Source organism: Cadophora gregata (genome assembly GCF_030347475.1).
Source record: "Cadophora gregata isolate MNR1 chromosome Unknown scaffold_4, whole genome shotgun sequence".
NCBI classification, from domain to species: domain Eukaryota; kingdom Fungi; phylum Ascomycota; class Leotiomycetes; order Helotiales; family Ploettnerulaceae; genus Cadophora; species Cadophora gregata.
The window spans coordinates 251,445-264,965 of NW_026695927.1; the positions used below are offsets into that span (position 1 = coordinate 251,445).

Below are 13,521 nucleotides of genomic sequence, written 5' to 3' on the forward strand. Positions count from 1 at the left end.
GCAGTAAATTCAATCGATGGAGCAAGGCAAAGTACCGAATCAATCCCGTTGTTCCGCTAAACGAGCTACATTGCAGCAATCCACTTTCATTCCCGACTCTGCACAATGCGCCGCCCACAAGAAGATAACCCTAACTTGACCGGAATATTCACATCCATTCTCTGGGAACCGCTTGTTCTACCTAGCTGAATGGCAACTACTGAAATGTTATAAAAAAAAAGGATATCCTGTGTAAAACACCGTTCTTTCTGTAAAGTCTAGTGAGATCCGAATCGAAATGCAATCAAAATTCCACGCAATATCTGCCCTCACAGACTTCCCCTCCGTGGGAAACTGACACCCTCTACAGCAGCGTTATCCACAAACCAACTCGCTCTCTCTCCTGCACCCTCATTGACCAGAGCACAAGGCAGACCATTCCCACCCTCAAAGATCTGCTTCATGATCTCCTTCTTCCCCCCACCCGTAGCCACAAACGCGATCTTCACACCATGTGTAACAACCGGCAAGCTGAGCGTGATCCTCTTTGGCGGCGGCTTCGGCGAGTCCTCAATCGGCGCAACCCACGCAGCGGTCTCTCGCAGCAGCGCATGCCCAGGGAACAAACTACATGTATGTCCGTCGGGGCCGCATCCGAGAAGCAGTAGGTCGAAGATGGGCAGCTTGACGCTATCGCGCTGCGCAAAGCTCTTCACGAGGAGCTGCTCGTACTGATCTGCCAGCTCCTGCACGTCGTCCAGGTGCGCGACGTCGATGGGGTGGACGGTGGGCTTGCCCAGCTCGGAGGGGATCTTGTCGAGGAGTTCGTCCTTGAGGAGCCGGTAGTTGGAGTCTTCGTGGTCGAGGGGCACGGCGCGCTCGTCGGCGAAGAAGATCTCCCATTTGTCGAACTTGACCGTGTCTTCGGGGGAGGTGGGCTTCGAGAGGAGGGCTTGCGCGAGCGTCTTGGGGAGGGAGCCGCCCGAGACGGCGACTTTGAAGGAGTCGTGGCGTTGGATGCCGGCGGTTTGGCATTGGATCACGTAGGCGCGGAGGGTTGTGGCGAGGGCGTCGACGGTGGGGAAGGCGAAGAGGTTGGGTTGTCGAGCCATCGTGAGGGTTTTGTTTTGTTTTGTTTTGTTTGGTTGAGTTTGAGTTTGCTTGTTTCTGTTCTGTTTCTTGTGCCCTGTGTCTGCGCCTGTGCCTGTGCCTGTGCGTGTGCCTGGGGGCCCCTTTGGTGGGATGATGAAGATAAGATTGTGGCTGGTGCTATCGCGGATCGATCTATTCTCGTATCTTCTGCAGCGATCAGTTCTGGAGATCTTATCAGGAGCCGCGTAGAGAGAATCACTTGGGGATTTTGACACGTACTGTGGAATATGTTCGCGACAAGGATGTAAGTATCAAGAATACGTTCGTTTCAAATTTCTTCGATTGAAGGTCGGTCTGCTTCTACCGAAATCCGAAATTTGGCGTGGGTCTTTCTTCACCTTAGCCCACCGAGCCCACCTCAATGACGTCCTGGCAGAATTTTGTGGCGGTGAAACACGCCGGGGGCTTCTTTTACTGTTTCCGGAACGTGACCATGTGACGACTTTTGAAAGAGAAGCTTCAAAGGAAGAGAAGTTCATGGAAGAATTATGCTTCTTTGGGAGAACTATTGGAGGTCTTTTTCCAACGTGTAACATGTGGTTGTGTTCATCCAGTTGCAAAAATATCATGTGTTAATGCCTTGCTGATACCTGAGGGATAAAGGAGTTGGGATTAGTCAGCATCCGATCGCAACCAACAGCAACCGTGCTTGAATCCGACGGGAGTTGATGGCGTGCATTATTGCACAGCACTCAACCCATTTCCAGTTCACAACTGTGATTTGTACTCTTGTTCCTGACCGTTCCTGAGCTGGTGTGGCGTGGTGACTTGCAGTGAGCTTATATCAAAGATCGTTGCAGGGGCTCTACGGATTCACTCAGTGATCAAATCCTGGAGCAGGTCAGAAGTCAGGAGATGGATGAGGTGGGATGGAATGCTCGGAAGCTTAAACATGCCTCGCGTTGCGTTTCTGTTTCCGTTTCCTTTGTCAGAAGGGGTGACATGATATGATAGGATAGGATGGCGTCATGTATGTCTCCATCTCTGCAATGCACTGCCGCAACACTGGAACACCGCTTCCTCCAAACTTCAATCGCCATTGACTTTTTTGATATTACAGTATATTGAACACAATCAAATCAAACCTCAATCTCTCCCCGTTCTCTCCTTTCCAATTGCTACCCTACCTACTCGTCCAAGTGAGGAAACAGCTCGTCAGCTACCTAGTGGGCCCCTCGCCCCTCTTCCCCAGACTCGAGGCCTGTCCTGACTGCGGGGGGAAGGGGCCAAGTGGGGCAGATGCTACCCGATCTGGCTTAAGTCTGCATCACTTACTCCCGCCCGCATCTCTCCTTCCTCGCCTCACGAGACGGAAGTCACGCGATTGCTCTTTGTTGCTCTGTGCTTCAAGCTGATTGACTGGACTGGTCAAGGAATACCCCGCTCTTGCCCTCTCACCAGCCTTGACTGAAACCCAGACACTGGACCAGGCAGGACAGAGCAAAGCGCCCGGGCTCCGAGAGCTCACCCACTCCCACTCCCACTCCCTTCATAGAAACCCCTCTTCTTCCCCTCTTCCATTCTCTTCTTCCTGCATCGTACCTGATCTCAGCTCTACAACACCACCTTCAATCAACAACAACACTCAATCAAAGACTCAAGACCTCTCACACTTCCTCTGCAACCAATTCTCCATCAACACTACTCCCAGACACAGCAACTACTCGGCTCAATCACAGTTGATTTCCCCTCACCAGTAACCCCACAAGCTTACACCCCCTCAAACGAAGGTCGTAAGAACAACAGCAACAATGTCCGCCGACGCAGCACCAGCACCCTTATCAAAGGTCGACTCCGCCGTACAAGGTCTCTCGTCTAGTCCTCCAAAGGAGAAGCGGAGAGCAAGCTCGAGTGTACCAGGTGTCTATAACATTCTTGATCTAGGTAAGCTGAATTGAGTTCTGATATTCTTATTTCATCCTTTGGGATAAGAAATAGGTTAGAGCTACCTGCCTGCCTGTCCACCTCAATTCCCAGACCCATCAGCCAAGGATCATGATCAAGCTCCCGTGACAAGGACCGGAGTATCCGGCCTGTTGGGTGCTTTTGACCTTGATTGTTTTATTTATGGGAAGGTGATGAGACAGCAATAGTGGGCAAGTGATTCGGATAGAGCAAAACTGACAGTCATGTGTGCAGAGAAGGAAGGAACAGAACTGCAGATTGCTGTCGAGACACAAAAGCTGAACTGGTAAGTTTCCCTTGTTCCCCTTGTCTTGTAGCTTCATTTTACGCTCTACTGGATGTATCAAATGCAAGTGCATGCAGGGAACAGTCAGACTTTCTTGCACGACGAATACTAGATCATTCAGCTGGGAGCAATGAGTGCGTAAATGCAGAGAGGAGAAAGGCTGACATTCATAGGCATATCAACAAATCTCCAATGACTCTGGATGACCCCGAGAAGGGCTGGCTTAAGAAGCCTCTCACCACCCCACCAGTCAAGAGAATCGACCTACACTTCCCACTGGGTCTGGAGGTAACCGCACGGAACTTGAAGGGTGTAACCATCAAGGATGCGTTAGATGCTATTCACAAGCAATTCCGAAAGAAGGTATGTTCTTGACTCTCTGCTCTTATCATCGAGGACCACGAATTTCATTGTTTCCAAACCACTGTTGAATCTGCCAGGTGAAAACGGCAGAGCAAGAAGTACAGAAGTACATAGCTAACCTTTCCCCCAACAGGCAGATGATGAACTCGAAACCCCAGTCCTAGCAGGCTTCGAATGGGACAAAGAGGAGTCATGGACCCGCCTCATCGTACACTGCAAGAAGGAAGGTGCTCCTCAACCCAAGAAGAAGGCCAAGAAGGGTCAAGAAGCCACTGGAGGCGATGACCTGTAGTTCAGCCCCTACTGAACTCACAAAAGCTCCATCATGTCTTCCTCGTTTCTTTGCGATAGACTAGAGCCCTCTGAATTCTTCTACTTCTACATTTGCGATGATATTTGAAACACATGCGTTGAGTTTTGCGCTGGCTGGCTTCCTGGCATGGATGGGTGGAACGGACATATGGACACAATTCCTTCTGGCATGATGAAGAACATACGGTTGGAGAGAGGATCCTGAGCTGTGTGTAATAGATCTTTCTAGCTGGTGGTTTGACTCCAGCTAGTGTGATAGATAGGCATAGTTGCAAATGAAATATCCTCTTCTCTCATTTGTCCTTCTCTTCTGGCTGTAGCTCGATTCTGTGCTCAGTGTTTGCTCGCTGAACTGGGACTTGGCACGAGGAATGGCACAGATGAAAATTTGAAGTATTTTTTAGTTTTCATTTGCTAAAGTAGAAGAAGCTGAACCGCATAAAAGGCACAAGACCAGAACCAGTCACCGACTGACTCACTCACTCACTTGCCCACTCACACCAGCAAGCTAGCTAGCGAACCCGTGTGTGTCCTGTCATGATGTGTTCGTCTCGTCGAAATCAGTGCCGTAACGCCACCCAGCTATGCAAGCTACGCCCCATTTCCATGGATCAATCCATCAATCAATCAAACTCAAGTTTCCGCAGTAGATAAGGCCATAGCAGAGCACGCATCCAGACTCGATTCGACGTGTCCTCCTCAAGCAAGCAAGTCACCAACTTTTGTCTTCTCTTGAAGCAAGCAAGCAAGCAACAACAACAGCAGCAGCAGCAGCAGCAGCAGCAGCAACTTTTCCCAACCTCTCAGTCTGTCTGACATGTCAAATCCCAAATCCACATCCTAAATCCCAAAACCCAACTCACTATCTATCCACCGGACAGAGAAAAGGCTTGAGGAAAACCTCTCATCTCAATCCAAAGGAATAGATAAGATAAGATAGGATGGGAAGAGATAGGATGAAATAGGACAGGATAGAAGAGACACACATGCATACACACAAGGTAAAGATCTCTCCACCACCTTCGATTTCATAGATACATACATACATACATACGTGAAAACACATCTGAGCCGAAAGGGAAAGACAAAGAGATTGTAGAAAAGAAGAAAAAACTAAGAAAAAACTCGGAACATATGAAAACAGTTTAGGAAAAAAGGCATAACATGCATGCATACATCGAACATCGATCAATCGTTGACTTTTGTTTGTAGTATTCTATTCGCAGCGGGCTTTTGAATCCTTTCTTTTTTTGTCTAACCACCAACCACCACCAGCCAAGCAAGGTTGGGCAGAAAGAGGGAGAGAGAGAATAGAAAACAGTGTGGAGCCGTGACGAAGGAAAGAGCAGGCTGTGCTAAAAACAAGTGCACAGTGCAAAAGGCCAGGAAAGTGAGAGAGGCCAGGGATGCTCTTTCGAGTCATGCCGTCCTCTGCGTAATTTTGTGTAGTCGGTATGGTATGTCACATCACATGGTGAGACCCCTCGCCCGCTTCAGACCGGTGGGTCTCTCGTCGCCGTTGTATTTGCGCTTCTTGTTCGCGTTGTAGGGTGTTGGGCTCGCGGGGCTGGATTCGAAGGGAATAGGTCTCTTCTTCTTGCGGACGGGGGTGATGGGTGTGTTTGCATGCTGGAGACGGCCGGCTTTGACGCCGCGGATTGTGCCCTCCATGTGAGCGCTGCCGAAGGCGAGTGACTCACGGGTGACTGAGGTGCGGTTGAGAAGTTGGTGGCGGTTCTGGTTGAAGCGGAAGGCACCGACTGTGCCGCTGCTGAAGTGATCGAGGAGAGGGTGGACTTGATCTTCGCTTCTGGCGGTGGTTGGACGTGCGGGTGTCGAAGATGGTGCACCGGGGGTGTCCTCTGCACCGGTTTGAGCTTCATCAGATGGCTCTCCTTCCTCCTCATCATCGGAGTCTTGATTGCCAAAGTTGAGGAGGTCGTCGATGTTCCAGAGATCCTCGTCATCACAGTCAGAGCCATCTACGGAAGAGCTATTTTGGTTCTCGATTGTTCCGTTGGCATCGATATATGTCCAAGGGTAGAATGCCTCGGGGCCTCCGATGGCTTGACCAGATACGTTGTCATCAAAAGGATCTGACATCATTGCACTCATCATGATGTTGCCAGAATTGCTGATCATTGGTGATTCCTGAAGCATATTCCGTTGTGGTGTTGTCAATGGAGTGGCACGGGATTGCATCTCATACTGCTCTCTGAAGCGACGCATGTTGAAAACTTTGACCTTGGTGGAAGTGATATCGGCCATAGCATATGGAGTGTCGCTGTCATGAGTCCAAGATGCAAGAACAGGTGCTCGGAAAACTTTACGTCTTGTGACTTCTTCAGATGAAGATGAGGCTTCTGATATGGCTCGGAGAACTGATCTCTGGGGTGGGATGAAACGAGACGAAAGATCTTCTTCATCGGTTGTCATTCCTGATTCATCGGCTGGATATTGTTAGCATTGGCCTGGGTAACAGTGATGGTTACCCACAATCATAACCACTTGAATCAGAACTAGCATCAGTAGATTCGTCCAAGTCGTCTTCATCCGTCTCAGCTTCTCCATAGAAGAAACCATCATCAGAGAATTGTCCATTGACATCATCCGCCTCAATTTGTCTGAGCAAATGTGGATCAATCTCGTTCTTGTCGACGAAAAGGTCGGGCCAGAACTCATCAGCATCAGAATCGCCAATAGTCTCGCTTTCGCTCTCTACAGGTGACTCCCAGTGAACGTGCTTCTCAATTGCAGCATCTTCGTCATATGATTCGTCCACAGAACTGCTCTTCTGAATGGCTTGTTCGAAGAATTGTCCGTCAAGTGGTGCGGCATCTCCTTCAAATGAAAATCCTTCCCATTGTCCGTATTCTTCATACGGCCGAGGAATCACAGGAACCTCTTCGCCTTCCGACGAGATGATTGCCCGCTCCTCGGCCACCTCAACATTTGGCTCATCGTCTTCGCTGCCGGAGATTTCATCAACCCCACCATAGTCGGAGTCGGAATCCGAATCTTGGGATTGTTGAGGGCTGCTCTGCGGCATCTTTTGCGCAGGCGGTGGAGTCGATCTGTGACGCATGTTTCGAGACATTTTGACTGTCTACTGTGTGTTCGTAAATTTTTGAGGTGGTTTGAGGGTGTGATGTAATTAGCGGTGAAGTTAGGACACCCTTTTTCTGGGTCGAAAACGGGAACTAAGTTCCACCCAACTCGACAGTGTGTCAATTCTAGTCTATTAAGACTATCGAGATATGTAGGAGGGGAGGAGGAGTGGTGTGAGACTCGAATTCGGAGGATGTGAGGGGGAGGTGGATGGGTCGGGATGGAGTCCACTCCGCGAGGCAAAGAGCGTCACTCTGTTTATTTCGTTGTATTGGGCAAACTCTTCCTCGCAGGCCACTGCGGGGTTAGACGGTAAGAGTCTGTTACTTCGTCGAGGTCGATAGTTATTGAAAGTCTCGTGGGCTGAAGGACTGCGGACGTGCTGGGTTCGCACGCCCGCAGTGGGCGTTCACAGCTCAGCGATAGCCTGTGGCATGATTTCGACGAAGTGTAAGGTATTGGGGTTGTATTTGATGTGTATTGTAGTGTGACTTCGTTGTCTGTTGGAGATTGAGTTTGGTGGTGAAGAGCGGAGAAGAAAAAGATGATGGAGGAGATATATTTTCGCTAGCGGTTGACTGCCCGCACTAGTGGCCAGAGCGCCCAGGATGACCTCGCTCCGCGCTCCATCTCGAGCCATCAGTCATCGACTTCTCGCTTGTTGATTGGGTGCATTGCATCCTCACCGCTACAAAGGTGGGTTCGGGGGCCAGTTTTACCTTCTGTGCTGCACGGGATTCGTCACAGGAAAGCTCTATTATGGGAGCGAGAGGGGTACTCGTACTCTCCGTTTGCGTTTGAGGCTATTCGCCCAATGGCAAGGTGGTCATGAGCTGTAGAGGGGAAATGCCAGCGTGGTGAGGCCATGGGGAGGTCCATGTGTGAGTCAAGACCCCTCCAAAAGACTCACAGGCGGCGCCTTGCAGTCTAATAGACTGCGATTCGGTCGTCTGCCTGGATTGAATTATTGGCAATGGACACGACTACCCGGGTTTGAGGTGACAATTTAAGCTCTGTTTGCTTTCCCTTCGAGCTGAGGCTGACTTGATAAAAGAAGGATGGCCTTCAAACTCTGACGGCTCACTTCTGACTGAGCATGGTACATGTACATTGGCAGAACAGGATCCTGGCGTTACACTTTGAGCCTAACTCCGGCCATTCTTGTGGTTATGAAACAGAAGTCATCAATGTTGGTATTGTCTCAATCAAGTGTATCCAACACATTCTACAGATAAAAGGGACTTTAAAATTCAAGACGTTCGATTTTGTTCCCACTAGCAATTCCCTTTTGCGAGCACTCAACATCGTACCCTGGTTATGCTAGCAGTCAACACCACATCCTTGGTGTACTGGGTATGGCGCATTGACCGATAATCAAATATGGAAGAAATACTCTCGATGTGATTCAATCTTTGAATCCAAAATCTAGGTGAACTCCAGCTTCCTCGAAGGCATTGTCTAAAGCACTGGAACCTACGAGTCAGCTAGGACTATGACGACTGAATTCTTAGAACCAGACAGGTGGCTCAGATGTAAAAGAAAAAAATACCTACAGGCTATTCAACACAGTAAGTCCATCTAGAGGAGTTTTTCTGAGTCCGGGCATAGTCTCCGACTGAGAAAGCACGACAGTCTTCAGACGAGGGCAACATTCCTGCTTGTGATCCAAAACATCTTGTAGCCATGACCTGAGAAACATTTCGTGCTCTTCTTCACCAATCATGTTGTCTTGGTCGATCTGGAGTGCTTCGATGGTTGAAGGTAGGAAGGTGCGGAGTGGCTGGGTCATTCCTAAGTTGGGCGACGAGTATACAAAGCAGGTTATAGGTGCAGAGAGATGCTTCAAAGTTGAGAATTGCCGAAGAAGAGCTGGGTCGAAGATTGAATCATCAGTTCCGCAGCAGTCTTCCCCATGGTTGTAAATTATTTCCTCGAGTGACCCTTTCTGACTAGAAATACCTGTATTTCATCGTTCAGTAATGGCTTGTAGAGGACAAGATTAGGAGAAAGGCGGGGGAAATGGGAAGAAAAGGCTGATGGGTTTGTGAGCTTGAGTAAAAACATGGAACTATAGATCAAATACAACCTCACCTCGGAGAAAACTGTCTGCTGATGCGATAGGTCCCCGTCCCCAATACTGAAAAAAGCAATCTAATCCTTCCAAGCTTTCGTGATCATAGGATATCAATGCTTTGGGCCCTAGACACGAGGAATAGTCAGAAACGGTTTGAATAGAACTGGAAAAGACAATCGAGCCCCATGATCAACTTTGCCATCGAAAGGGCATTCAACGACGCGACTATCTTACTCACAAGTCAATATTTCCACCAGATCTACATCCATAGGAACTGTGTCAACCAAGCCAAGCGATACAACGTTGCTTGTTCCGATCCGAAAAGTATCAACATCGACAGGATCAAAAGCCTGCCAGCACCTAGCACACCGTAACGTGAGATAACGAAGGCTATCTATCATAAAAATCGAGTACAGACGATTCCGAAGTTTGTGTTGAAACCCTGATAGTGCTGTCTCCATGGGATACGTGAAGTCTAACGAGGTGATTGAATTCATGAGTGCGAGCGACGCGGATTTGTACGGCAATGCCAAGTGTAATACGTTGGGGTTAACGATAGCAAGACATCTCTTCAGTGCTTTGATTTCGATCCTTTCTGGGTGTTCTCCTAGGGGGGAGAACGCTGCCCTGTGGATGAAAGACGCTAAGATGGGGTTCTCTGAGATCGTTCGTACGAAGTCATGGAGTCGAATGATGCGAGAACTGTCCCGGCCGTTGTAATTATTGGCGTGAGGCCGAAGAGATGCAACATCGTTCCTTTCAGATGGTAGTCTTCCTACAGAATAGCAAATGGAGTGGTATATACGATGTCGTGCTAATCTGCAAAAGGTTCGCGAAGTGAGCATACAGTTTCGTAGATCTTCGACGGGGACGCTCTGGATGATCTGGTCTAGGATCTCTTCAGGAACATTGGCGAGACTGGAGCGTCGTAAAGCTGCCATCTTGGTATATGTTCTTGATGCAAGTGCTAGCTGATGGTGGTGATGCACAAAGCGCGTCAGCTGAAAGGAAATGCCCATTAAACAAACATTTTAGGCATCCTCGACGCCCAGGCAGCATCTTGTCAGCGAGGACAATCTGTGCCACATTTTGAACACAGGAAAGAATATTTACTGTAACTTGATTTAAATATATCGCTCAAGACAAAATATAGGGTGATCTCGTTCAATATTCAGAGTCGGAAAACACACAGTGAGTGCTCTTCGCCCGGATAATGATCATTTGTTCCTAAGGTAGTCTCGCTAATGATGGCGGGTAAACATGCCCCGCAGCCAGGCGGAACCCCTGAGCTACAACGCTCACCAGTGCCCGTCAATGCTTTGCCAACGAGAGCCTTGAAGAGGAGAGATTGTAGTAAGAACAAAGGGTTCCTGACAAAGCGGTCTTCTTGAATAAGTAAGATTGGCTAGAAGAAGCCTGAGGCATATAAAATCTGAACATGGCAAACCTCATGTCTTGTAATGATCACTTCATTATTATCTCAGCAGTACGTCATTAAGAAACCTAGTATCTTCTTGTCTCAGAGGCTCCCAAGAAAACCCCCCCTCTAACTTGTAAGTCTCTGAAAATAGGGACTTGAACATGACTTACAACTGTGAGCACTTTCAGTACTCCTGGTATCATTTCTTATTGTTTTCGCTTACTTTTTCTGATCGTGATGGGACGCTCATTCTTTTCACGGTATTTGAGGGCAAGAAAATGAAGGCATGCGGACTACCGTTATATCACTTGAAGCTTCTCCTTATAGACTATCCTTCTTGGCTTCCACTTGGACAAGACTCCACAACAGGGCAGGCATTGCCATGAACAAATGACCACCTACTTCATGTTTTTCAGCACTGCATCAACGAATCACGGAGCTTGTCAACATTCGCAACCAACCATGCCAACCTACATCTCTCCAAATCACTCTATTCAACCAACTGTTTCTCAAGTCTTCAGGGTATATTTATCTTTGTTCTCCTCAGGTCAACTTATCGTGTCTGTAAAGGTGCTTATATCAATTCTAATATATAATATATGTGGATCGTAGCAGATTTCATTTATATTACATGGTTTACTCTTCGCAGCGAGAATTGGATGCGAGAATGCGGCCTGCAGGCAGTCTTAAATGATTCTTATTTGGTTCGCGTGGGGGCTAGTGAACATTATGGAACTGCGACTTCTATTATATTCTAACTCCACACTATTCCCGTGTCTCCAATCGCTGTCTCGCTACCCCTGATTCGCTTGTTACTGCGCCCGCCTTAGCTTCACAGGCGTTCTTGTTTGAAGGCATCAAAACATGCGTCACTCGTGCAGCAAGGTACGAGTACAACGAATAACAAACGCAGTGCAGCTGATTTTCCCGCCATCGGCATTCTGAGAATATGCACTCCCGCCCAATGCAGTTTATGGCTCTATTCATAACTAGGCGTCATATAGCACGTGCTCTAAGGCCAAGGGAGCCTGCCACGCTACTTGGCGTGGTATATATTCACGTCTCTCCCCACGCGTCCCGCTTTCTCTTGATTCCTCACCACACCAATCCGGGTCGCAAACTACACAGGAATACTCTAGACGTTCGTTCATTCCTTTGAATCGCAATATCTAGAGACTTTCTTGCCAGGACCCCAGTCAATCTTTTGTGCGTCAGTTTTCCAGAAACAACCAACCTCGACACTCTTTTCGTCGCTCATTAACCCCACAATCTCGATATCCAGCACCCCCTTCAACACAACCACCGCAGTCATGTTCAAGCGCTCGTTCCGAACAAACGATCGCGTGGAGAAGCCTGTCAAGCTGAAGAAGTCGTATCGGGATCCCACGAAGTTGGCGAAGTTGCAGAAGTCGTTCGATCAGAGCCCGCCAGTCGGGAGGTAAGGCTGCCTGCCTAAACAAACAATTTTTCTATACAATCAGAGAAGCCGAGCAGTTACTGACTTGTGCGCAGTACTCTGACCTCGCCGATTGTGACCTTCACTATTGGCAAGGAAGGACGGTTATTTGCAGCGCACGAGGATGTCCTTACAATGTCGCCGTTCTTTGCGGCGGCCTGTAGGGGTCAGTTCCTCGAGGCAGGGAGCAAGAGGATCGATCTTCCAGACGAGGAACCTGAGATCTTCTCATGTGTTCTCGAGTATCTATACGTATGTGTACCACAATTTTCGGTCTCTTGACATCTGCCCAGTTGCGCTGGCGATTGATCTCAATCTGCGCATTTGCTTACCTTCTCTCCAGAAGGGCGATTACTACCCCCGCTTGCTCCACAACAAGCGCAGAAACTCTTGGGAGCTCGAGGATGCGGTGTCATCACCAAACCCAGAAAACCCTGGTGGTCGCGGATCCGTCGAGGCTACAACCTACATCTCCAGCGTGCGCGAACACCTCTTGAAGGATACCGTTATATACTGTGCAGCGGAGAAGTACGGCCTGGAGGAACTCAAGCGCCTTGCCCTCAAAAAGCAGGGTCTGCAGAGCGGTATCGAGGTCGCTACCATCCTTCGCTCTGCGCGGTATGCGTATGACAACACGCCGGACACGGACTCACGGCTTCGCGCTCATTATCTCGCCTTGATCATCAGATGTCGCAAGACATTTAAGAGGAGCGGAACCATGCAGACAGAAATGGAGAGTGGCGGTAAACTTTTCTTTGACCTCTTCGTCGCACTATGCAACCATGTCGATGACATTGTGGAGATGGGGTATGTTCGCTTTCCGTCAATCCAACTCACTGCCCTGTTGTAGATTACTGACAATACTGGCAGGAATGCCAAATCTCCCAAGACTATCTAAAGTTGCATATGTGATGTACGATTGGGTACCATAGCTCGGAGTTACATTTCCAAATTGGCCTCGAGGACGATTGTCTATCTCCATCAGATTGGACCATATGGAACATTACGGGCGGCAAGCTCGCTCACAATTTTCCCTTCAACAACATGAGGTTTGGCCACCTTCCGATGAACCTACCAAGCGTTCTCAACTCTACTTTTCTAATACCCCCTCGCGCTTTGCTGTTTTGGAAATTGAACTATCACCACTACGGACGGAAAGGATTTGCGTTTGCTTTTTAGTACCCTTGTATCTCTCTGCGCCATGTATATGTATGTATCCTGCGGGTATAGCATGTTCTGGCGAGGGAACGAGGTGCTATCCACGGTCGGGCGACCACTTCGCACCACTCTTCTCCTATTTCTGTTGGGATGTATGGGGATGCTATTGCTGATGTTGTTCATGTCTTGATGATGTGAATGGGACTGTCCCTAGTGGATGAGCCAGACGAGGCCCTTGTCATGGCAGATAATGAGAGATTCGGCCACCTCAAACCTTGTGCCTTCATTGTGTGAATGCGAACGTGACA

At 48.8% G+C, this 13,521-nt stretch overlaps 5 protein-coding genes across 7 annotated transcripts; 2 read left to right on the top strand and 3 right to left on the bottom strand.

Moving 5' to 3' along the window:
* Nucleotides 1-308: 308 nt before the first annotated feature.
* SOL1 (suppressor of los1-1) lies at nt 309-1,091 on the bottom strand (the record flags this gene model as incomplete). The annotated part of the gene is made up of 1 exon (XM_058503363.1): nt 309-1,091. One exon carries the CDS (start codon nt 1,089-1,091, stop codon nt 309-311), a length of 783 nt encoding a protein of 260 aa, XP_058360075.1.
* A 1,791-nt stretch (nt 1,092-2,882) lies between these two features.
* On the top strand, nt 2,883-3,977 carry ONS95_009805 (uncharacterized protein; the record flags this gene model as incomplete). Its single annotated transcript, XM_058503364.1, has 4 exons — nt 2,883-3,015; nt 3,271-3,322; nt 3,496-3,685; nt 3,819-3,977. 4 exons carry the CDS (start codon nt 2,883-2,885, stop codon nt 3,975-3,977), a joined length of 534 nt encoding a protein of 177 aa, XP_058360076.1.
* A 784-nt stretch (nt 3,978-4,761) lies between these two features.
* ONS95_009806 (uncharacterized protein) lies at nt 4,762-7,634 on the bottom strand. Its single transcript, XM_058503365.1, has 2 exons — nt 6,494-7,634; nt 4,762-6,447 (listed from the first exon to the last, which is right to left on the bottom strand). Exons 1-2 carry the CDS (start codon nt 7,092-7,094, stop codon nt 5,465-5,467), a joined length of 1,584 nt encoding a protein of 527 aa, XP_058360077.1. The 5' UTR covers nt 7,095-7,634; the 3' UTR covers nt 4,762-5,464.
* ONS95_009807 (uncharacterized protein) lies at nt 7,635-10,678 on the bottom strand. 2 transcript variants are annotated; one of them, XM_058503366.1, is made up of 4 exons: nt 9,418-10,678; nt 9,197-9,304; nt 8,659-9,064; nt 7,635-8,571 (listed from the first exon to the last, which is right to left on the bottom strand). In XM_058503366.1, exons 1-4 carry the CDS (start codon nt 10,196-10,198, stop codon nt 8,511-8,513), a joined length of 1,356 nt encoding a protein of 451 aa, XP_058360078.1. In that variant the 5' UTR covers nt 10,199-10,678; the 3' UTR covers nt 7,635-8,510. The 2 variants fall into 2 exon arrangements, with proteins under 2 accessions (XP_058360078.1, XP_058360079.1); XM_058503367.1 differs by having other exon boundaries at nt 7,635-9,064.
* Nucleotides 10,679-11,704: 1,026 nt separating this feature from the next.
* ONS95_009808 (uncharacterized protein) lies at nt 11,705-13,493 on the top strand. 2 transcript variants are annotated; one of them, XM_058503368.1, is made up of 3 exons: nt 11,705-12,037; nt 12,112-12,862; nt 12,926-13,493. In XM_058503368.1, the coding sequence occupies exons 2-3, from the start codon at nt 12,180-12,182 to the stop codon at nt 12,951-12,953; spliced, it is 711 nt and encodes a 236-aa protein (XP_058360080.1). In that variant the 5' UTR covers nt 11,705-12,037; nt 12,112-12,179; the 3' UTR covers nt 12,954-13,493. The 2 variants fall into 2 exon arrangements, with proteins under 2 accessions (XP_058360080.1, XP_058360081.1); XM_058503369.1 differs by having other exon boundaries at nt 12,112-12,307; nt 12,399-13,493.
* Nucleotides 13,494-13,521: the final 28 nt, after the last annotated feature.